Here is a 25,588-nt window from a genome sequence, read left to right as displayed (position 1 = left end):
CTCGTAAGTTTGTTCTGAGTCCTGTTATTACTCTAATTTTTCTCAATTTTCTTTTATTCTTGTACACATTTCAAGATACTCCTTGGTCTTATATGTCTTCTGGAAAATTTGTATTTGTTCTTTCCCCTTTCTCTGAAGATGATGGTTTTTGACGATGAGTATTCGGTCCTCTTGTTGTAAAATATGACATTTTCAATCCAGTGTTTCGATTTCTCATTCTCTCTGAGGATTAATATCCACTCTCTAATTCGCTTTCTTACTAATACCCCCACCAAATCATAAAAAAATTTGTATACTATAAATTTTGTACTGTTTTTAAGAAATATTATTTTATTGCTTAGTTTTAGTTGTTACTATTATTGTTACAAATTGTCAATACCATTGAACGGTGCCCTTTTTATTTTTAATAATTTTTACTGTTTTCGGTTTTCTAGTCTTAGTCTCCCTTTTTCGCATTTCTAGAATAATAATCTGCTATTTCTGGGACCTGCCCTATACAAGGAAGGTAACAGGGCGGCCAGTGCTACGCTTTAAAAGCCCAATATTTCTCCCGGTTTTACCGAAGATATACATCGTGTTCTGGCTGAGTCGACCTGGGTCTTAGATATTTTAAAAATATCTAGATGTTTTCGCCTTGCCAGTCATCAGCGCCTTCTGCGTGATGTTAGGCATTCTATCTTTTAAGTTATCCCGCCCACTATGATCTCTATTATATTTATTCTTATTTTTTAATTAAATATCAATAAATTTCAACTATAAGTTAATTATATAAATATCACCTCTCGGCGATATAACAGGTGAGAATACGTGTACGGAGCTTAAATCACATGCTCAACAAATAGGCCTGTCTATAATCGAAAAAAAGACTAAAATCCTAGTACAAAGTCGGTCAGAGAGAACACGACCCTACCTGACAACAACTTGGAAAAAGTAGATAGCTTTATCTATTTAGGAGTCAACATTATAAAGAACAACATTGACGATGCAGAGTTTAGCAGAAGAATTCCGAAAGCTCGACCACAAGTCAAAAGAGTGTCTCTATAACATCCCGGCCAAACCTACTAACTGCAGCCCTAATAAACTGTGTTGTTTGTTTATATCGACAGTCAATAATATCCAGTATTTCTTGTATATATATAAATATATATATATATATATATATATATATATATATATATATATATATATATATATATATAAAGAATCATCTTTATCTCATTATATCCACCTACAGCGTCTCTAATGGGCAGGCCATGTACTTAGGATAGAAGAAAACAGACTTCCAAAAAAACTGTTGAATGCAAGAATGCAGGGGAAGAGACCTATTGGAAGACGGAGAAAGCTATTTAACGATAATGTGGACGAGGACGTTAGAAATCTCCTTGGAAGTCGATCGTGGAGTAGAACGGCTACTGACATTAACGGATGGAGAGGTTTGATGAAGGAGGCCAGGGCACGAATTGTTCTGTAGCGCTATAGGATAAATGGACTTGTAAAGGGTACTGCTACTTGGTTACTTCAAACGTGTTTGAAAGAGAAGAAGGGAAGGGCAACTATTTCAAAATATTAACAGCCAAACGGAAGCAAAGTAGTTCCCGATTAATGTAAGACTAAGATATCAGTACCTATATGAAATGTTTCAGAGGGGCCCGTTTTTTGCCGGTCAGTAGTTTGGAAACAGGAAAATCCCAGTAGTTTTGTAAAAAAATTTACAAAGAAGTAAAAACTTCGGGTGTATAATGATATATCATTTTATTCATTTTTCTTTGTAAATATATCGTTAAGTTGCAGAACACCGGTACTGTCGCATCAAGATACGACAACCGAGAGCCACAGCAAGCATCCTGGACGAGTAAAATAAAATAACGTGTCGACTCGACTGCAGGAAAATCTTATTACCTATGGATACATACGACGAAAACGGATACAATATAATTTTTTCTTCTATAAAATACACATTGTAACATAATCTCTTGAAACGAAGTATATGAAATGTTGGAATGGGTTTTACAAAAGTTTTGCCACATTGTACATTTTGAACATAAATCCATTTTTTCGGTTTAATAGTGTATGTTTCCCCCTCGAGCCCTAACAACTGTAGTCATTCGTCTTCTCATACTTACGAAAAGGCTATTGAACAGTTGTTGTTGCCCTTAAAGCGATAACAAAGCCCCAAAGCAATCCTTACTTCCTCTCTATTTTGAATTACAGGAATTCGTGCCCTAAATCTTCTGCCCAGCGTGTCCCACACATGCTCTATCGGGTTCAGGTCTGGGGAACACTTGCCAATTCATTGTTGTTATACCCACTTATAATAAAAAGTGTCTTACACAGGGGCGACTATCCTGAATTAGAATGAAATTGTTTCCAATGTATGGGCCAAAGGCAATCACATGGTCTTAAGAATATCTTTGATGTATACATCTGGTCTTTATGCTCCACCATAAATCACTATTAATTCTGTTCGTACCTCCAAACATATACCGCCCCACACCGTAATTGATCGTCCACCAAAATGTGCAGAAGTAGTAAAATTAATATCTGCATTTTCGTCTCATTAGCGTCGATACAATCTTTCCTACTGCCAATGAAAATTACACAGAAACGACTCTCGTTCATGAAGAGAATTTGACTCCACTGGTTATCATTCAAATTTTGACGTTCTTGACCAAATTCTAGTCGCGTTACACGATGGTGTCTTTGCATTCTGGGAGTTTCTATTGGCACATATGCCTGGAGACCAGCTTCTTCTTACTGTGCGCTCACTTATGGTGGTTCCACAACATCTTGCAGTAGTTTTTTTTGTTTAAACTGCTGTTTGACGTCTATTTCGTGATGTTTGCAACGTTATAAAACGATCATCTACAGCAGTGGTTAAGCGTTTTCTACCTTACACTCTTCTGCTTACATACTCCTGGTTTGTTCCCAATGACACTACGGTGGATAGCTGATGGTGATTTGCCAAACATTCGAGCAACTTCCTTCTTCTTCCTTCCTTCAACATTAGACCATTGTATAACCATAATAAGAACACAACTTACTAAAACAAATCTAAGGATTTCAATTCCAAAAAATCAGAATAAATTAACTAATCAATTAAATACCATTTAGTACTTCTTATCAACAAATAGTTGACAACAACACTATAAGACAAACAAACAAATAATTTGACGTTTAGACATTTAAAACTTCAACTGTGGCCTGGAGTATTCAAAGATATGTCCATAGTCCATAAAATATTAATATAGAAGAAAACCACTGCGCACAGGACACTGCGCTAAATAAGAGATGCAGGATTTTAATGGATGGCGTGAAATCGACGTCACTCTCAAATTTATATAAAGCAGCGGGTTTTGCAGATCACTCAACACGCATAAATGTAGCAAAACATGTAGAGAAAACGAAACAAGTCTCGTACGAGCGGCATGCTCTATACAGAGCTCGAACACCAAGAAAGCGACTGAATTCCAGAAAAAGCTTCCTTGGAACAGCGCAGAATAAGCCGCCCGAATAATTTCCTATTCTTTTAGGTTCGATGAACTGAGCAATGTTTGGACTTTAAACCGTGTAAAACTATGAATAGGGTAAGAAAGGATAAAACTAAACATAGCAAAATGGAGGAAAACAGATCAAGATGATGTAAATTGTGACTGTGGGGAAATATAAAATCATCTTTTTTACATGCAGAAACAGTCACCATCTGTGTACCCTCAAGGATTTGTCGCCCACAAAGATGTGGTTCTCCAACAAAGATGGAACTCGTCAACGACATTATATGAATGACATATGCAACAAAAGAAGCACTGATACTTTTTTTGGTGAGAATACTACTAAACATATTTCAAACACCAAGAAATATCCCTTCGAAGTTATTGTGGATAAACAATGATTTAACATAGAGTCAATCATTTCTTATAATTATAAACAGAGTCTACTATATCCCATCTAACATCTGTAATTCTACTGTACGAATATCTAGCTTAAACATTCCCTTCTTATGAAAAATACTCTTATGAAAAATTTGAAATTTTCTTTAAAAATACATTAACTCTGAATGTTTACTAATTCTCCTTCAAATCCATAAATGAATGTAATTAACCAATGTATGACATGCATGTATATGTAGACTGTAGGTACAAAAGGTAAGTTTACACCTGCCAATTCTTTTGTATATTTGAAATGCTTCAGTTTCGAAACCATGCAAAGTAAGTTTGTAGATGAGAAATGGGGTCTAAATTTTTTTTAATTCTATAAAAAAAAATCTCAACAAATTGTATTAGATCCCTTACCCAACTGAATGCCAATTTTCTTCTTCCTGCAATGCTTGTCTGATATAATTAAAATTACACTGATTAAACAAAGTACATAGTTTTTGTATGTGTTTAAAAACCGATAACAAATGTTCACTACAATATCATGCTATACAAATAAAATTATACATGCAATAGAAGATGTACAAAGCGTACTTACTCAGTCTCTGGGCTTACTGGTGTCTGATTAGGAGCACTATTGTGACCTGTTTGTCTTGTGGATTTCTTTTCCGCAGGTACAGAAACGCTTCGGTTAAATTCGGTGTTTAACCGAACAGTCTTTTGTCTCCTTTCGGGTCCTATATTAATTAAAAAAGTTCAATAAGTTAAATTCAAACAAAGATTTAAAAAATACAATTTAATATATATATACATATCATCATCATCATCATGTGCAGCTTTATCAACCGTTTCCAATTACGGTGCAGCCTCTCTTATTTCAATGTTATTCTATGTTCTTATTACTATTCGAGGATGTCTTAGTTATTCGTTGTTCTTATAATTTGCGCTCATTTGCGACCATATTTTTCTATCTTGTGCTATTCGAGACCACGTTGTTCCTGTTAATTTTCTTATATCATAATCCCATCTGAGATTCGGGCGCCTCTTTGGTCTCTTAGCGTTCCTGGGGTACCACATAGTTGTTCTAGTGGTCCATCTGTTGTCTGTTCTTCTTGCTATATGTCCTGCCCATTGCCATTTCAGGGATTTTATTCTTTGGATTACATCAGTCACCTGGGTTTGCCTCCGTATCCATTCAATTCTTTTACGATCCCTCTTTGTTATCCCTAGCATACATCTTTCCATTGCTCTTTGAGTTACTTGGAGTTTCGACGTTATTTCTCTCTTTAATATCCAAGTTTCACATCCATATGTCAAGACGGGTAATATGCATTGATCAAATACTCTCTTCTTGAGGTACAGTGGCATTTTGGACTTGGAGACTATGGAATTTCGTCCAAATGCTGACCACGCTTGTTTTATTCGTCTGTTGATTTCCGGAAGTAGTGATCCCGATTTATGTAGGAGCTGTCCCAGGTATATGTATTCGTCTACTACTTCTAGCGAGGTTTCATTAATTTTTATTTCCACGTTGACGATCAGATCATTGCACATTATTTTAGTCTTTGCTAGGTTCATTTTTAGGCCTACCTCATTGCTGGCTGTATTAAGGTCATTAATTTGTAGTTGTAATTCTTCAGGACTTCTAGCAATTAGAATGATGTCATCAGCGAATCTAAGATGATTTAGGTATTCTCCATCTATACATAGACCTTGGTTGTTCCAGTCTAATTTCCGGAAGATATTTTCTAAGGTTGCAGTGAAGAGCTTAGGGGATATGGTGTCTCCTTGTCGGACTCCTTTCTGAGTGGGAAATTCTGGAGTATTTTCATATATGCTTACTCTAGCTGTGGCCTCTTTGTATATATTTGCTAGCGTTTCGACATATGGTTTATCTACTCCTTGGTCGACAAGAGCTTCTATGACTGCTCTTGGGTATATGGAGTCAAATGCCTTCTCGAAGTCTATGAATGCTAGCGCCAGTGGTAGATCATATTCTTTTGTTCTGCTCATTACTTCTCTTAATGTTTGAATATGATCCATTGTGCTGAAGCCACTTCTAAAGCCTGCTTGCTCTCGGGGTTGTGCAGCGTCAAGTGTGTTCTGTATTTTGTTGTTAATGATTTTGGTGAATACCTTGTATATCACAGGCAGCAAGCTGATCGGTCTATAATTTCTAATGTCTTCCTTGCTACCTTTCTTGTGAATGAGGATTATGTTGGCTGAATTCCACTTTTTCGGAGTATGTCTCGATATATATCATATTCCGTTTTCGGAATATTATACATACATATAAATATATATATATATATATATATATATATATATATATATATATATATATATATATATATATATATATATATATATATATATATATATATATATATATATATCGAGAAAAGGAGTACGACCGTCAATCCAAAATAAACTAAGGTACACTCGAAGAGTGGTGGGTTTTTCGGTCAAAGTGGAGAAATAAAAGACAAAGAAGGTGGCTACTTCATCTATTTATTGAAGACGTTTCGCTTTCTGCTCAGAAAGCATCATCAGTTCATCTAAAAAGAACAATATGAAACCAAACATCCATAGAGAAGTTACAAAAAAAGTGTGTTACCTTACAAAGACATGTAGCAGTCAATGATGTTAAAAATAGAACAAAGCATGCGGATTGACCTCGCATGCTTTGTTCTTTGTTGACAAATCAATCACTGTAGGGTAAATGGTGATCTTAACCACCTTTTCCTTTCATTGTTTGGCTTTTTAACGACAAGTTGTCAACCAAATTTATCACATTCTTTGAATATACCGCCCTATTATATAGAGGTTGGTAGTTTGCCTTGCTGTTTTTGTCATTTTGACCTCAAGGCCATATCTATTCACGTTCTGTGCGTGGGTGTTAAACCTGTAAATTCATTTACCTGCGAGACTCAGTAAGCTTAAGACTGGTAACTTCAATTTATCTTTATTACTATATTATTCTTAAATAACTTAATAATGTTACCTAAAGTTAAAATTAAAATCTAATTGATTAAATAAATTGTTGGAAGTGCATTCTCAAGATCTTTCTAGTTCTTTACACTTTAAAATAAACCTTAATGTTTTTTACTTAAGTTTTTATAATAACTTTTTTATATACATGTATGTTTATCACATGTTCTTTTGCTGTGCTAATTTTGTTAAATTGCAAACTATACCTAGTTTCAATTAACTGTTTTATACAACTTTAACTCTAAATGTCCAGTTTCGTAAGCTTTTTCATTTTTAACATCATTGACTGCTACATGTCTTTGTAAGGTAACACACTTTTTTTGTAACTTCTCTATGGATGTTTGGTTTCATATTGTTCTTTTTAGATGAACTGATGATGCTTTCTGAGCAGAAAGCGAAACGTCTTCAATAAATAGATGAAGTAGCCACCTTCTTTGTCTTTTATTTCTCCACTTTGACCGAAAAACCCACCACTCTTCGAGTGTACCTTAGTTTATTATATATATATATATATATATATATATATATATATATATATATATATATATATATATATACATATACCGTATGAGACGAATCTAAGGGAATAAATTCATTATTTCGGAAACAGACGACTTAAAAAAAAAAATAAATCTTTAATAAACGTCAAATTTAAATTTTTAATGGCCATCAATTGCTATATATGTGTTGGACAATACATCATCAGTGTATGCGCAATAACGTAATCGACGATTTTTTGACATACAAACCGAGGTCACGGGACACTTCATTTGAAGGGCCTAATCGCCTTTGCAACGATGTATCATTCGAATATTTATTTCTACAGGGTTAACCAAAATTATGTACTTATTTAAGTAAAATAGATTTACAATAAATACCATTCATTGAACTAAAGGATCGCCTGCGAAAAAAACACTGCGAATAAAACAAAGTTGTGTTTTTTGCTGAATCGGGTATTTCCATATAGAAATGATTTGTGGTTCCCCTACAGTACGGCGTTAAGGTATGAAATTACTTAAATACCGTTTTCCCAGGTAGGTGGATAATTAGAAGGGGATCTATCGAATGGCCACCAAGGTCCCCAGATTTAACCCCGTTAAACTTTTTTATGGGTATATTTGAAGAGCAAAGTAAAGTCGACCGAATAATGTAGAAGAATTCAAGGAGCGGATCAAAACGGAGATTGCACAAATAGAGAGTAGTTCAAATCCTCAGTTGCTATCAACAAGTCCTCGTAGACACTTAGTCTCAAGACTAGCAAGCTCCAGTGGAGTCCTACGTTGCTATATTATCTATTCCTGTTGTAACTTTATAATTTATAGTTTATAAAGTTACTCTGTTAATTTAACAACATTCAAAGGGTTTTTATCCATATACTTGGTAGCTTCAAACATGTATATCCAGATAGCACTGATGATGGAATATTAAATCCGAAAACGTTCTGTGATGTAGCCCGATAGGGTTTTTAATATTATACCTTTTATAAAGGAATTTTTAAATAATTTTTTTGTGATACAGCCAGCTACAGGAATTTAGTTTCCTTGTGAATTTTTATTGTAGTATATATTACCTAAAAATGGATCCTCTAGTAAATGTGCAGCTGTAGCTCTTTTGTCCGGGTCAGGTTCGAAACATCTTTTTATAAATGATCTGGCTCGTTCTGAAAGTTCTTCAGGTACTTCTGGATGCGCCTTGTAGTAACCCACTTTAAAAACTGCAGCCTGGGGAGACCCCAATTCAATAAATGGAGGTTTTCCTGTAGCCATTTCAACTACCGTACAACCCAAGGACCATATGTCAGCAGGAGCACCATATCCTATAAACAGTAAATTTAAACATAATACTATACTAACATAGAAATCCGAAATAATTATTGATGCATTGATGGATTCGATGGTATTTCCACCACCAGAGAAAAAACCCAGTACCTTCTGCTCGATTACATATACAGGCAAAATATCAACAAAAATAGCCAAACACATAAAAAAGAAAGGAATAACACCAGCTTTCAGAACAAATAACAACCTAGGCAAATATATTAAAAACAACAAGAGCCAACATAAAAAACACTTACACAGTGGTGTGTACAAACTTAAATGTGGCGATTGCCCAAAAACTTACATTGGTCAAACAGGTAGAAATTTTAATAAACGAATAGCAGAACATAAAAGGGCTTTCAATAATAGAAAAACAGATTCTACATACGCACTTCACCTTCTAGATCATAATCATTCTTTTAATGACGAATTTAAAATTCTACACATTCAAAATAAAGGCCTTAAGCTATCTTTGTTAGAATCTATGGAAATCAACAAATTAAAAAACACAGATATAATTCTGAATGACCAGCTTGAGACAAACAGTTCTCCCCTCCTCAACCTATTTCATTAGAGACTATAAAGTGTAAACCCATGCCAAAAACAGATCACTTGAGAAAGGCAATCAGCCGAAACAGCTGTAGTGATAAGAATTTAAAATAAATTTTGTGGAAGTTTTGAAAACAAAGTTTTCAGTGTTTTATTGTTACAATTATTGATGCATCTTTCCACTGTACTCTTGTGCTCATTGCTCAAATAGTTTCCTTGAAAAGCTGGTTATATTCTCGGAGAGCTATTTGATATAATTAATAATGTATAATAGATTTCTAACAGCCTATAATTTCACGTCTTTATGGTGAAGCAATGAGATATGGTCTATTAGATAAAAAAAAAAGGTAAAAGAGAAGTGACAAAGGAATAATAGTCAACGAATCCATAGATTATGAGATCCACATAACATTTATAACAACGAGTAGATCATTTATTAATGTCTCATACCATCTTTTATTAATCTAAAAAATATTAGCAAAAACAGTGTAATAATATTATATTCAATAATTATTGACGCTCAAAATATCGTTTTCACTCACCTCTTTGTCCTTTGTCGATTACTTCTGGTGCCATGTACTGAAGAGTACCAGTAAATGTTTCTGTACTGGGACAAAGTCCTGCAAGTCTTTTTGAAGTTCCAAAATCGGAAATTTTTACTACACCACTGTATGTGTTAACTAAAACGTTATCACCTAAAATATATGTTTATTAGATTTCTCGTTAATAATATAAACTATCTATCATACTAAAATTTGTAATGATGAGGTTTATAATAACTACACCGTTGCTCTAGTCCTTCTTGTAAAAAATAACCAGTTATGTAAATAAAGTAAATAAAGGAAAGTTTCACTTAAAAAATTAATTTAAACAGGATTTTGAATGTATATTATTTAGAAAATACATTTTTACATAATAAGCTCAAAAACATTTAAAAATATTTTGAGGTTTTTTTTATATGTGTATATTTTCGAGTTAGTATCACAAATGTAACAGCTGGGAGCGATCACACACACAGAAAACAAGGTCAGCACTGTAATATTTTTGATTTTTGTGTCTGAAGCACCGAATTTGCAAAAGCCTGCAGCCAATCCAGATCAGGTATACAAACTGGAGTCTGATTTTAAGGTAAAATGAGATACAGATGAATTTTTTGTCATTCAAATGACTCTACATGGAGATAAAGAGTTGGGAAGCAGAAATAGCAGTAACAATAAAGTGCCTAAGGTTAGCACCTACCAAAAAGTCTACTCCCACCCCAACATGGGTATAGCAGCCATTTGAAAATAAAGAAATTCCTTCCTTCTTCGAATAGCTAGCAGAATGTATGAGTTATGGAACAAAAAAAAAGGAGAAATTAAATTATGAAGATGCTCCTATAGTTGAAACTGGAAAACAGTCTGCTAAGCTAGACAACCACCTTGTAAGGATAAAATATTTGATTGATTTGATCACTAGCCAGTACATGAAGGTCACAAAAATCGTAACACTTTTCTAGAATCCTGCCAGTTGATCAAGGGTTCAATGCATTAAGTGAAACAACGTGAGAGTCCCTGAAATCCTGTTTAATTTTTGTTTCTGAGAAAATTCAGAATTTCTAATAACATCTAATAAGTCTAAATAAGGTAAAATTTTATCTGCTCATTCCAAAAATGTAGACTCAGGAGTGTAAGGGATATAGATGAATCTTTTAAGACTACAAAAGCAACGACAAAGCATAATGAATATAGGAATCTTGAACGTACTAAGCCTATATCGGCCGAGAGCCCTAATTCAGGTGGTCAAAGAACTTGAATCCAGAAACATGGACATAACTGCCTTACAAGAGATTTGATGGACTGGAGAAGGCATACTAAAAACTAACGAATCTGCAGTATTTTTCAGCGGAAGTGAACAGGAGCACCAATTCGGCACAGGCTTCAGAGTCAAGAAAAGCCTTGTGGGGTCAGTCATAACCTTCAAACCGTTAACGAAAGGCTCTGTTACATCAGACTAAAAGGACAACTGCATAACTATTCAATAATTGCTGCCCATGCACCAACAGAGGAAAAGGAAGAGCAAGTAAAAGACAACTTCTTTGAGAAACTAGTGGAATTGACAAATAATCTCTCTAAATAGGACATGCATATTATCTTTCATATTTTACATGCATATTTTATAACCGCTGTTGTCGGTGTTGGAAATAAAGTGTTGCCATAAGAGTTAACACTTAATGTTAATGTTCAACACTTAAAATATCAAAAATGGCGATTCAAAACTTTATTGGACTAAACCAATATTATTTTTCCAGTCATAAACGAACATACAAATTATAAAAAAAATAATACCTTTTATATCTCTATGAACAATTTTCTGATCGTGTAGATACTTCAATCCCTCCAATATTTGTTTCGTATAGTAGGCCATAGTATGCTCATTGGATTTTAAAGGACCCCATTTTGATCTTAATAAGGCACTAAGTGAACCTCCAGGTACTTGTTCCATAAAAATCTTAAAATAATTATCCTCGGACAGTGAACCCAAATACTGTACAATATTTCTGTGACGTAACTGGGAATGAAGACGAATCTCTTCGTGTAGAGGTTGTACAGCCCCTAAATTTTTTTCAGGTACTTCTTTAACGGCAATACGTACCTGAAACAGAAAAATACATGTGTAAAAAATTGATATTAAAAATGTTTCTAGAAAGCTATTATATCCAAATGAACACCCTATGTAACGATCCGTCACTTAATTAATCCAACAAATTTCTAATTATAATCTAAACAAATAAATAATAATTTATAATCATTAAGAGTTAGGCAATCCATATTACCTATTTAGGAACTCGGAAATTCTTAAAGTTGGTAGAATGTGCTGCGCCGATACCTTCGAGTTAGAATCTATGGAGAGGGCATCACGTGACTAAAAACAACCTCACTTCGGCCATATTGTCATGATTGTGTTGACACTTTTGACAGATCCTATATGTTTGTTTACGTTTGTTGTTTTTCGAATATTTTTAGTTTTGTAATACTTTTATAGAAACTGTAATAATATATTGTGATAGTGCATAATAATGTTTTCTTGTTCTCAACGTAGTTGCAGTAGCAGAAGCAATGTTAATAAATCTTCAGGAATAACGTTCTACAGGTTAGTATACAAAGATGTAAACAAAGTAATGGCTCGTACTTCAGAGAATAAATTAATAGTATTTAACTATTAATTTATCTTTATGTATAATATATCGTGTTTTTAGTGTTTACCGCGGGATAATTAAATCATAGTTTATTAAAAATGTATTGCACTTTTTTAGATTATGATTAAATCTTCTGAATAACTAGTCATATTTTTATAGTAGTTTTAATATTATTGAGTCCGGCCATGATCCCACCGCCATATTGGTATCATCGTTAGCCATGCCTACCTCCGTTTTTAATACACACGTTAATATGCTCATAGCTTCTCCATAGATTCTAACTCGATGGCCGATACGCACATTTGGAAGATGTTACAAGCTGCGTTGAATTAAAACCTCATTTCTCGCCAAGAATTCAACGTGAGAACAGGTTGGCGGTGCCAATTATGTGATTATTAAGAAAATATTTTTAAGTCTTAATAACATTGGTTTAAGTTAGAGCAGATTATTTTGGTACAGTTTTGTTATATTTTCTTGTTTATTTGGATTTACTCCGTAATTGGCCCGGTAAGTCTAAATTTAAACTACGTAATTTACAGTCATTTTGTTAAACTCCGTTGTAAACATCTCTAAAATGATTTTTAATGTCACATTTCCTATCGTTTCATTAACAAATTTTGTAAATTTTAAATATATTGAGAATATCTTATTCTCTTTTAATTATACTCCTACTTTTGATTCCGAAAACCATATCATTATTCTAATTTATCCAAGGTCGCAGTTAATTTCAGGTCAATAAGACTTTTTCTCAGCATTAAGTCAATTTTTGAAGTTATACTTCTATACGCGCGCTCCACGTTGGAAATTTGTATGGGAGTGAATCTGTGAAACCATTACATATGTAAGATAATGAGTAAGAGAGAGACCGAAGATATATTTTCTCTCTCTTTCTCTCTCGAATATAAAAATGTTCCTTTTGTATATATAATTTAATATTATACATATTATATAAAGATATATATACATATAATATTATACATATAATAAAATATTTATTAATATTATTATTTATGTGATATGTTTTGTATTATTTATTAAATGTTCATAATTATATTATTCTTTTGTATTTCAAAATAATAATCTCAATAAATCACTGTATGATCCAGAACTGTCAATTTTGAAATACATTTGTGTTATGTCCTCGGTAGTGTAGTAGTCAGTATCCCCGCCCGTCACGCGGGAGACCGGGGTTCGATTCCCAGTCAGGGAGGACTATTATTACATTATTGTCATTTTTAAATACTTATGGATATTGCGTTTTAATTTGTATTGTATTATTATATATGGAATTATGTTGCACTGTATTGTAGTGTATTTTTTTATGTATATTATTGTCATTTTTAAATACTTATGAATATTGCAGTTTAATTTGTATTGTATTATTATATTAATAACAAAATAAACAATGAATTTTACTGCAGAGTATGTGTAAAAAAATTTTGCATTCAACTCCTTTCATACATATATGAAAATAAAAATAAACGTCTGAAAAATATGACTCAACAATAAATGTTAATATTTTTATGCCCCATCACGTCGTTAACAATTGTTATCCGCGTACCCCCGAAGTTCTGTAGCGTCATAGACACCGCTTTTATTTATGTATGTATATACTTACTTGCGTATTGAGATCTCGAGCAGCATAGACTACTCCATATGTCCCTTTTCCTAAAAGGAGTTTTTTACCTATTTCATCCCTTTCGTATTCATATTTAATATCTCGAGGGGGTTCCGATTCTACCAGACCCTCTTGATGATTGGTTAGTTCGAGGATAAGTTTATAAAAACATTCTCTGAAAATAGTTATAACATATAAATATAGGAAAGTACTTTTTAGATATTAACATACCGACAAGACTCTGAAGGGAAAAATATTTGAAAATCATCCGAGTTGTGATGGACGTAGAGAAACAGGCATCTTTCATCTCTTTTATAAAAGCTAACACTTCTAATTTGATTTTCTGTAAATTCCCAGTCGTGTATTTGTTTGCATTCTCCTCTCAAACTCCGGTCGCAAAGGTTATTTACCTAAAATATATAATAACTATCGATGGTAATAGTTTTACATAAATATACTGCAGCAATATCACGTCACATTTATCTATTGGAGTTCTTCTTGAGAGTTGCAACTCTCAACGTAGAAGCATGACAGGTAAAGGAAGACAGCTCGCCGATTCCATGTAGGGGAGAGGGATTGGTGTACTTTGTGTGGAGGAAACTCGTTGGATGCAAGTTAATATATAGTAGTTCGAACAGTCACGGCAGAAATGGAGTAGGTATTATTTTGAACAACGAATGGAAGGGACTTGTAAGGGTAACCAGAAGAAGTGATAGAATAATGAGTGTAAAAACTGAATACAAGCAATACCGACGTGAACATCATATTATGTGCTTACGCTCCACAGGTAGGGTGTGAAGCACAGGAAAAGGAATCATTTTGGAGGGCCCTGGATTGCGAAATGCTCGAGATTCCTGTAGACGAAAAGTGTTTTATTCGAGGTGATTTAAATGGACATATTGGTACAGAAAGAGCGGGAATAGAAGAGTTCATGGAGGTTTAGGGACGGGAATAAGAAATGATGAAGGTAATAGTGTGATTGACTTTGCAGTGGGATGGGATTTGGATGTCAATAATACGTTCTTTATGAAGACGGAAAACCAGTATGTTATATAGTAGCGGGGAAAGGGAAAGTCAGATAGATTTTGTGCTGTGTAGAAGAAGTCAGCTAAAAGAGGTTAGAAACTGTAAAGGGTGAGTGTGTAGCTAGTCAATACCGAACGGTGATAGTGGATACGAAGATAAAGGTGAGGCAGAAAGTAAGTAGGACACCACAAAGTAAAGTGGTTGAAGTAAAGGATTGGCAATAGTCTTTAAGAGTAGAGTGCCGGAAGAGTTTTAGGAAAAAGATACGGTAAATGACTGGTGGAAAGCCAACAGAAAATTTGTGGTGCGAGTGGGAGAGGCAGTGCTAAGAAAAACATCTACTAAAGAGCCTCCTAGATACAAACAAACTTGGTGGTGGACGATGAGGTGCAACAGAAGGTTAGACAGAAGAAAGAGGTTAGAAAGAGGTCATCATTCAATCTTCGCTTATCCACTGCTGGACATAGATCTCCCTCATAATTTTCCATCTATTTCGATCTTGTGCCTCTTGCATCCAATTCCTATGACAACGTTTTAGATCGTCAGTCCAATGTGTTGGTGGACGACCTCTGCTTCGGTAGGCATCATCTCTTGGTCTCCATTCCAGTATCCGCTTTGTCCATCTATTATCTGTCATTCGAGCCACGTGACCTGCCCAGTTCCATTTCAGTGTTGCTACTCTCTCTACTGCATCAGCCACTCCTGTTCTTTGTCGTAGCTGGCGATTTGGGATCTTGTCTCGTAGTGAAACGCCCAACATAGCACGCTCCATCGCCCTTTGATACACACGGATCTTTTGAACTGTTCTCCTTGTCATGGTCAACGTTTCAGCACCGTAAGTTAACACTGGCACAACACACTGATTAAACGTTTTTCTTTTAAGGCCTATTGGTATATCAGACGATTTGAAAATATGGTTCAGCTTGCCGAAGGCTGCCCAAGTCAGTCTTATACGACGGAGAAGCTCAACGGTTTGGTTATCTTTTCCTATGCGAATCTCATGACCTAGGTATTTATAGGCCATTACCTGGTCTATGGATCTTGTTCCTACGCATATATCTTCGCTGACTACAAGATTTGTCATCATCTGGGTTTTAGATATATTTATTTTCAATCCCCCTTCTAGCGAGGAAAGGTAGAGCTGATTTAAAAGTTCTTTGGCATCATCTATCCTATCAGCTATTAGTACAATATCATCTGCAAACCTTAGATGGCTAAGCTTTTCTCCGTTTATGTTTATGCCCTTGTCGGTCAGTTTTGCCCTTTTACATATATATTCCAAAAGCGTAGTGAACAGTTTCGGCAATATGGTGTCCCCCTGGCGTACTCCACGTTGTATCGGGAATTTCTGGGTTTGATGATCACCCACTCTAACACTGGCTGTTGCGTTTTGGTATATGTGTTTAATTATATTTATATACCGATAGTCAATTCGGCATTCTGTCAAGGCTTCCAACATTTTTTGTTGATTTACGGTGTCGGATGCCTTTTAAAAAGGGAGGAAGATAAGGATATGTACAAGCTGGCAAAGAGGGAAGCAAAGCGCGCTGTAGAAGTTGATAGAAGAAGAGGTGAGGAAAACCGAGGAGAAGATGAAGGGACTGTGTGGCAGAGGATTTAAGAGAGAAAGGTGTAGGTAAAGAAGACCGTATGCGATGAACAGAAATGAGTGGCGACGAAGAGTAAGGAACAGCGATCCCTGAAAAGGGAAAAGCCGAGGAAAAGAAGAAGAAAGGAGTTTTTCTTTCACAAGTAACAAAACAAATACATAATTCGCTTAATTTGTATTTTGAGGACTTACCTGTAGGGTTTGAGGGTCTCCTCCTAAATTAATACACACATAACTAGGCATCAATTCCTTACTGGGCTCTAAAATTAAAGCTGGGAATCTGAACGCTTCTTCCTGTTCTTCTTTCGTCGCTTCTAGAAAAAATTCCATCCAGAAGTGAAATATTTCTTCTTCTGGACTAACTGCCTCATCAGATTTTTTACGAAATTTATCTATGAGCTAGAAATAAATATACTTGTTTAGAAAAAGAATAAATTAGTATTAAAAATTTCCTTTTTAATGATAAAGAGCATCCCCCGTTAAGACCGACTTCCGCTCATTCGACACATTATTAATATGAATGAAAACTTATTTTATAAACTAGATATAATTGTTATTTATATTATTGTAAGCAGAAATATAATTTTCTATTGTTACAAAGTGAAGTGATCAGCTTTACGCGCCGCCAATAATCGAATTCAATATTTCATAGAATTTATAATGAGCACGTGATTTCGGCTACATTTCACCGCTTACGGCGCGTGATTTCGGAGGACTAATTTTATTTAATATTTGTGAGACTATAGAACATTTGCAGTTTGCTTATAGTTGTTACCTCCTTTAATGGAATGACAATTTCTTACCGTATTTAAATCGGCAGATCTACTAAATTTTTTTTACATTGTATATAAAGGATATGCAGATCCATCATTTGTTATCCAAATAGAGCAAATAAATTTGTTATTCTTATTCTTTTTTCATTATTTTCGTGCGTACCAGTTCATCTGCCAGCACATTTCTTTGTATTGCATTTGATCTTGCTTATGGAAATATGCAATACTGTTTGTAAGATATTTATGAATTGGATATAATAATGTTGGTAACAGTAAAAACACATATAGCACAACATTGTAAAGACCTTGGAAATCAAAACGAAATCGAAACGGGGAAGTACTGGATTTCGATTGTTTATAACTAATAAAAACGGAAGCGCTTATTCATGCATTCGAGAATTGATGAGTTGTTGCATGTTGCGTTGAAATGATTTTTTCCAAAATTTATAATTGAGCACTGATGTAATGATGACTTTTTGAACATGATTTTATCTTACAGATTTTTCAGTAGATCGATATAATGTTTCGGTAGATCAGTAGATTGAAGTTGAAATCATTAGATATACTGAAAAATCAGTAGACCTGGTAACCCTGCCTCGAAGCAAAAATAAATAATAATAAATAACTAACCTTCAAATATGTCATGTGTATGTAGCCTCTTTCGAAATAAGCTAAACAGATAGTCACGTCAGTTAAAACTGAGTAACGAATGTTTTTCTTAAGCAATAATTTTATACAGGGTGTTTCAAAAAAGGTAACCCCGTCTCTAGGGTAGGTAAAAAACTGAAAAATAATTGGGGTTTGCTTAGTGAAAAATTTTTGTAACGCCATCCGTTTTCAAGATACAGGGCGTTGAAGAAAAAAAAAATTTTACGCATTTTTTACGATTTTGCCGAAACTACTGGCAACATTGTAATGAAATTTTATACGAATATGTTTTGGAAACTGATACATCCCATGAATTTGTTTTTATATCTGATTCTCATAGAGGGCGCTAGTTACACGGATCGTACTAAGTATTAGTCAATACAACTTTTTTAAGAGTATAATTATTGATCCAAATTTCAAGTAAACTTAAACATCATTCAATTTTACACGAAAAAGGTACTCTTGGTAAAACTCGATACTGTGTACCGTTTTCGGAATATTTTGATTTGAAAATTATGAAGTAATAATTGATGCTGATAGTAATGATAAAGTTCTAATAGGTATACCTCTATTTTCTCCAAGTGTGCCATGGAAATCTGGCATTTATTGATTGTTATGACGATAAATCAACAATAATTAGAGTTTTGAAACCTTGACACGTTGTGCAGCTGTGAAACGTTATGCAGAAAAGTTTCCTAGAAGAAACTTACCAAGTAAAAAAACATTTAGAGCCGTTGAACGACGTTGTCGAGAAACTGGGAATGTAAGACCAAATAAAATAAATTCTGGTAGACCAAGAACAACAAGAACTTTACAATTAATAAAGAAAATAATATTTTAAATTTACTTGATCAAGATACAACAGTTAGTTAGCGTAAGGAATATAGCAAGACAAACAAATACTTCTTCTTCAAGTACTTGGCGGATACTGAAAGAACAGCAATTACATCCTTATCATTACAGACAAGTCCAAGAGCTCTTGCCAGATGATCTACCAGTTAGAGTGGATTTTTGTGAAACATTGCAACAAAGGACAGCCCACAATCCAAATTTTTTAAAATGCATTCTTTTTACGGACGAGGCCACCTTTACGCGACAAGGTTAACTCCCATAATGCACACTACTGGTGTTATGAGAATCCACGAGTCAAAAGGGTATCACATTACCAACACTCATTTAAAGTTAACGTTTGGGCAGCAACTTTTAATATTCTACCTGGAAATTTAAATGGTGATATGTATCTTGATTTTTTAAACAATTCCTTATTCGAGATATTAGAAGATTTAACGCTAAACGAGCGAAGATCTTTATTTTTTTATACACGATGGAGCTCCACCACACTTTGATAGAAGGTGTCGTAATTGGTTGAGTAATCATTTTCCGAATCGATGGATTGGTAGAGGTGCAGAAGCTCCGATTCATTGGCCTCCTCGGTCATGTGATTTTAACCCTTTGGACTACGCAGTTTGGTCGTATATTAAGGAAAAAGTCTATGCTACAGAGGTAAATTCACGCCAAGAATTGGAAGAAAGAATTCAACGTCAATTTAATGACATCATAGCTGATCCCCTACCGTTTAATCGGTTAATGGAATCTTTAGAAAAAAGAATAGACTTGTGTATTCGCGAAAACGGAGGGCATTTTGAACACTTACTGTAATTGAATTTTATTTTATGTTCTTAGTCATTAATTTAATTTTATTCTTGTGAGTTTTGTTTAATTACTAACTATTTTATACCAGCATCAATTATTACTTCATAATTTTCAAATCAAAATATTCCGAAAACGGTACACAGTATCGAGTTTTACCAAGAGTACCTTTTTCGTGTAAAATTGAATGATGTTTAAGTTTACTTGAAATTTTGATTAATAATTATACTCTTAAAAAAGTTATCTTGACTAATACTTAGTACGATCCGTGTAACTAGCGCCCTCTATGAGAATCAGATATAAAAACAAATTCATGGGATGTATCAGCTTCCAAAACATATTCGTATAAAATTTCATTACAATGATGCCAGTAGTTTCGGTTTATTACCTACCCTAGAGACCGGGTTACCTTTTTTTGAAACACCCTGTAGTATTAACACTATAATTCCAGTTAAAAAAAATGCGAAACTTTAGTCGTGGCCTTCCACGAATCTCTTTCTACAATGGTTTGGCACTAACGTAAAAATTGTCCAACGTGACCTCCGACAAAAAGCTACTGACAATAATTTTTGGGTGACGTGGCAAGCAATGTGTGAATACAATGACACTATGACATTTCAGCTTGTAACAATGTTATAAAACAATTTTTTATTTAAAGTTTCAGTTGCCGCAACGAAAGGAACCATGCCCCGGAAACTTATATGAATGACCTTGGATCATTCCCCCATCACCTTAACCCCAGCGAGTTAATAAAGAGAAATGACAGCCTATCTCTTTCACGAAGACTTTGTAGCAAAGAATTTTTGTGTTGTGCTAGTAAAAACACTAAACATGGTGAATTATTGTATTGTTCCGTTGTGTATAAATTATGGAAAAATTACAAAAAGGATAATGATAGTAAGTTGTCAGGAAGCAAAGAATAATAGTATTTAACATTTGTTTCTGAAAATATCAGTGTAATAAAAAATATCATGTAATTAGTTTATAACTCTTTTATCTTAAACAACAACTAAATATACGTATATCTAGAAAAAATTGTGCATTTTTTATATATTCTTTTATTTTTTAATAATACATGTGAGATTATTTCATAGGAAAATAATAAGATACTTTCCAGTAAATTTTAATTAGTAACTAAATAGCCCGCAAGAGGCGCTAAAGAGTATGTATGTAAGGGGTGTCCATTTGAATTTGCCGCCAAAAGATGATTAGTAATGACCCCAGCCGCAAGGGGTCCTAATGAACGAAAGTTACACATTGAGTTGCCTATCTGTTTATAATATTATATTATTTATCTATGAAAAGGAACCGACAAGCATTCCTGAGAATTGTAGGTTACTAAAAAGTCGCAATAAGGCAAAACATATACACAAAGACAGATATAACATACCTATATGAATTGCTATAGCAATTTGACCTACAATAAGACATAAAACGAAAAAAACTAGTGGATGTCATCGTGAAAGATCAAAGATGAAAGATCACTATTTTTATTTACAAAGAAAAACAAAATATTTTTGTTTGGGGACAAACAATGGCTAGTCCGATCGACAAACTAAAATGATACCGCCTGAAAATATGTCAATTATTGAACAAATGGTATTAGCCGATAAATAGAAGTTATATCATCTATCTCGTACAAACAGAAGACTTAACTGTCCAATATGATCGGGTTGGAAAGTTACTATACTCAGTTCGCTGATCCCAGTGTCAACTGTCTAGTAAATTTAATAATTATTTTATTAATAAGTACTAACAGTGGCTGGAAATTACTATACAACCAAGCATACGTGCTGATAGTCAATATTTTAAACACGAAAACTTTCACACGCAGTTTATTAACAAAATAAAACTCCATCAATTAAAATAAAAGTTTATTTTTGGTATTTTATATTAGTTTGTAGATTAGTATTTACAAATGGAATGTTTTTAATGAAAAATAATAAATATACAATCCCGTTATTCTTCTTTTTTCAATGAAAGAAGACTGCAACGTAAGTTTATTTGAGCTATTAAATCCGAGAGGATTTTTTTGTGTTATATGTTTCCGACAATGAATCTGTCAAAATATTCTCAAGCTTAGCGAATGAACTATATTGTAAAATCTAGTTTTTTTCTAAATACAGTAGTCTCTCTCTATAACGATTCCCTATATAACGATGAAAATAGTAAACATTGGTTGGTTCGTCATAAGGACAATGTATTAATTCTTTCTCTATACCGATATCGTTCTCTCTTTATAGCGATAACTTTTTAGCGTTCAATAGTTGATGACAAATGTGTTATTTTTGTTTAAAGTTCAGACTACCTGAGTCACGAGTGGCAAGGTCATTGTCCCGTAGTTGTTTTGTTTTGCGCTTAAGGAATGCGGCCACCCATTCTACTCTTTTTTATCAGAAAATTAAGTGACTCACGTTTATTGTTCGGGCGGCGTACCTAACTGTTATCACACAGATATTGTCATCTATTGACGACTTTTCATTTCCTGTTTGAGTTGTGTCTTAGTGTGTCAACAGTCAACATGTTTTCGAAAAAGCGTAAAGTGCTCTCGGTGGAGGAAAAGTTATCGATAACTCGAGTAATAGAGAAAGGTGAAAAGCAATCGGATGTCGTTCGTCGGACGGGGCTGTCTCAGTCAACTGTCGCTACGATATTAAAGGACAGAAAAAAGTGGCTTAAAGCGGAGATGGAGGGCGGTAGCAGGAAGAAGTTGCGGAAACCTCAGCACGAAGATTTAGATCGCGCTATGCTTCAGTGGTTCCAGCAGCAGCGTATGAACCATATTCCACTTTGAGGGCGTGTGGTCAGGACAAAAGCTGAGTTTTTTGCAACTGAACTTGGAATTGAGAATGTCAAGGCATCTGAGGGTTGGCTGAGCAAGTGAAAGCTGCGGCACAAGATCGACTACGGGCAAATCAGCGGAGACGCTCGCGATGTTAACAAAAACGTAACGGATGATTGGCTGGCAAACGTGTGGCCTGGACTGAAGGCACGCTATTCGTCAGACGACATTTTCAATGCGGATGAGACTGGATTGTTTTTTAAAATGACACCAAACACAACCTTAAAATTAAAATTGGAAAAGTGCGTTGGTGGAAAGCTCTCTAAGGAACGCATTACAGTTTTAGTGGCCCCTAACATAACAGGTTCGGTGAAGCGAAAATTGCTAGTGATAGGGAAGTCGAAAAACTCGCGTTGCTTTAAAAACATAAAAAATCTACCGGTGACCTATAAAGCAAACAAGAGTGCATGGATGACCTCGGAAATTTTTGAAGAAGCGATAAGAAAGTGGAATATCGAGCTTAAAGAGAAAAAAATTCATTTGCTTGTAGACAATTTTGTCCTGTTCATCCTGTATTGTGCGACCTTCAAAACATCGAACTCTGTTTTCTGCCAGCAAACACAACGAGTGTCCTTCAGCCCATGGACCAAAGTGTCATCAAGAGTTTGAAAAGCCATTACAGGAGAAGACTTTTGATAGAATTGGTTGAGAATAATGGAGATCTTAAACTAAACATTCTTGATGCCATCCTAATGATTAGTAAATCCTGGGACGAGGTGACGAGCAATACAATAAAACATTCCTTCAAACACGCAGGATGGCTGGAAGATCAAGGATTGGCTGATAATGGAGATGACCTGCCATTAGATGTTTGGGCCAGACAGTTTGAACTTACTACCACCTACGGACCGGAAGAGCTAACAGATTTTGAAGAAGTTGATGAAAATGTAGCTACAATATCTGGACTTTCTGACGAGGACATCCCGCAAGCAGTTCGTGTAGAAGAAGAAGAAAACAGTGACTCAGAATTGGAAGCAGAGCCAGAACCAGCTCCGACCCCTCAGCAGGCATTGGATGCTTCAAAAGTACTGCATCGATTCTTCATCCACCAGGAAGACGATATGAGTGCTGTGGAAGATTCGATGCGTCTTCAGGACAAGGTCAGGTCAGTTCTGTGCAAAGGAAAAAGAAGACAGACCAAGGCGACAGATTTTTTTGGTAATGTAGGCTAAAAATATATTTTGCAGTAGTTTTAATTGTACAGTCATTTTTTATACTGTATTGCTTATATTATTCGTTAATAAATCTATGTGGAATACAATATTAATTTATTTATATTCGTTTTGGTAATTTTTTTAAATTAAAATAGGTTATTTAGTACAGTATTATTAACATTATAGTACCGAATTTTGTCTCTCTCTGTATAACGATCTCTCCTTATAACGATGAAAATTCCCGGTCCCTTGCATATCGTTATAAAGAGAGATTGCTGTAAGTTAAAAATTTGTGTGAAAACTATTATTACCTACCTGTATGTTTCCAACAGTAGACTTGAGATACCAGTTTGGAGGTTTTAACTTGAACATACAAGCTGCTGCTTGAGTTGCATTGCTGTAATGTTGGAAAAGAACGGATATTTCGAAAAAAGTGGCAACATCCCAATAGTCGATCAACGAAGCTAAGCTGCCCTTTTTACCAATCAGATTATTTAATACCATGCCTATGTGCTGCAATTCATCCGATTTGCCTATTTCCGCACCTTTAATGACTAAGAGTGTTGCTAGATTAATGCCTGCAAAATAAGGGAAAAACAATTACTTCATGTAAAAAATTAGTCACAGTAGGGTAATAAAATGTTCAAGTAAATCTAAAAAGCTAATCCGAAGACGTACCGAGGACCAAATTCTTTAACGTTTAAAACTAGCATCATGAAGGAATAAACAAAATTACAATTAAATAATAAACATTCCAGTAGTGGTAGGAACTTGTGACGTTACAGAGGCCACATTATAAATATGTATAGTTCAGGCACTGAGTCAAAGGCTTTCTTATGGTCAATAAAGGCAGTGAAGAGGTTCCTTGTTTTGGTGTATGCCTGGTTAGAAATGACTGAGTCGATAATAAGTTGTTCTTTGCAACCCATGGAACTCTTAGCGCATCCTTTCTGTTGAGGTTCTATGATATTGTTTAGAGCGCAGTGTTGGTAGATACGCTGGGCTACACAGGATGTGACCAATTTATACAGAGTTGGAAGACAAGTAATTGGGCGGTACTTGGCTGGATCTTGGGTATTATTTTGATCCTTCGGTATTAAATAAGTTGTTCCCTGAGTTAGGAATGATGGTATTTCCTGTGGATTAGAAATAACACGATTAATTAGTATTGACAAGCACTCCAGAACATCTTAAACCAAAAGTTTTGAACTCCGTTTGGTCCAGGAGATTTCCAATTATGAAGGTCTTTGATGATATTAGAGACTTCTTCTGTGGTGAAGAGTTCATAGACAGTTGTACGGTAGTGTTGACAGCTATGCGTCGTATCTTCTATCCATCCAGCATTGGTGTTAAGAGCAGCTGGTATGGAAAGTTGATTTACCCAAAACTCCTGAATTTCTTCTTGGCTTGGGTATCATTTACTGGCACTTTCGACAGTGGAATTGAGTTTCCGATAGAACGCCTTCTCGGCATGCTCAAAAAGCGCACTGTCACATGTCCGGCTGTTACTAAGTTTGTGCCTTCTTAGTCGTCCTGAATAAACGGAGAGTTTTTGTTTTAATGTATCCAGGCACTGTTGGGCTGTGTCCTCGTATATATTTTGTCATTTGGCCAATGTCCCTACGCAATAATTCAATCCTGTTTAGAAGCCGTTTCTCCCAGTGTGCAACTCTGTTATCTGTCCTTCCGGCATTGGTACCCCGTCGTGTTCTGATCTTAATTCCCATTACATTAGCTGTTGCTGTTGCAGCACAGTAAATAAGCATGTGCAAATATTCCAGCGTATGGGCTTCTACGACGTAATTGGGTAGGACTTCAGTATTCATAATTTGTAACAGAGCACCTAGTTTTTTAGAAGAGT

The 25,588-nt window shown here is 34.8% G+C and overlaps 1 protein-coding gene across 3 annotated transcripts in view; it reads right to left on the bottom strand.

Annotated features, from left to right (window-relative positions):
* Nucleotides 1-25,588, bottom strand: part of Ask1 (apoptotic signal-regulating kinase 1) — a 78,762-nt gene that overhangs the window by 27,385 nt on the left and 25,789 nt on the right. For 2 of the 3 annotated variants that reach the window (XM_072538547.1, XM_072538548.1), the window contains exons 7-14: nucleotides 24,043-24,305; nucleotides 16,853-17,059; nucleotides 14,257-14,435; nucleotides 14,026-14,200; nucleotides 11,557-11,863; nucleotides 9,772-9,924; nucleotides 8,434-8,679; nucleotides 4,471-4,609 (exon numbers count right to left, since the gene is read on the bottom strand). In XM_072538547.1, the coding sequence (XP_072394648.1) occupies nucleotides 4,471-4,609; nucleotides 8,434-8,679; nucleotides 9,772-9,924; nucleotides 11,557-11,863; nucleotides 14,026-14,200; nucleotides 14,257-14,435; nucleotides 16,853-17,059; nucleotides 24,043-24,305 (1,669 nt within the window). Of the gene's footprint in view, nucleotides 1-4,289; nucleotides 4,329-4,470; nucleotides 4,610-8,433; nucleotides 8,680-9,771; nucleotides 9,925-11,556; nucleotides 11,864-14,025; nucleotides 14,201-14,256; nucleotides 14,436-16,852; nucleotides 17,060-24,042; nucleotides 24,306-25,588 lie in introns of all 3 variants that reach the window. The other variant, XM_072538546.1, reaches the window with a different exon arrangement.

This window comes from Diabrotica undecimpunctata, chromosome 7 (assembly GCF_040954645.1).
Source record: "Diabrotica undecimpunctata isolate CICGRU chromosome 7, icDiaUnde3, whole genome shotgun sequence".
Taxonomy (NCBI): domain Eukaryota; kingdom Metazoa; phylum Arthropoda; class Insecta; order Coleoptera; family Chrysomelidae; genus Diabrotica; species Diabrotica undecimpunctata.
The sequence above is the reverse complement of the archived record's forward strand: the minus strand, read 5'-3'. Positions and strand labels throughout refer to the sequence as shown.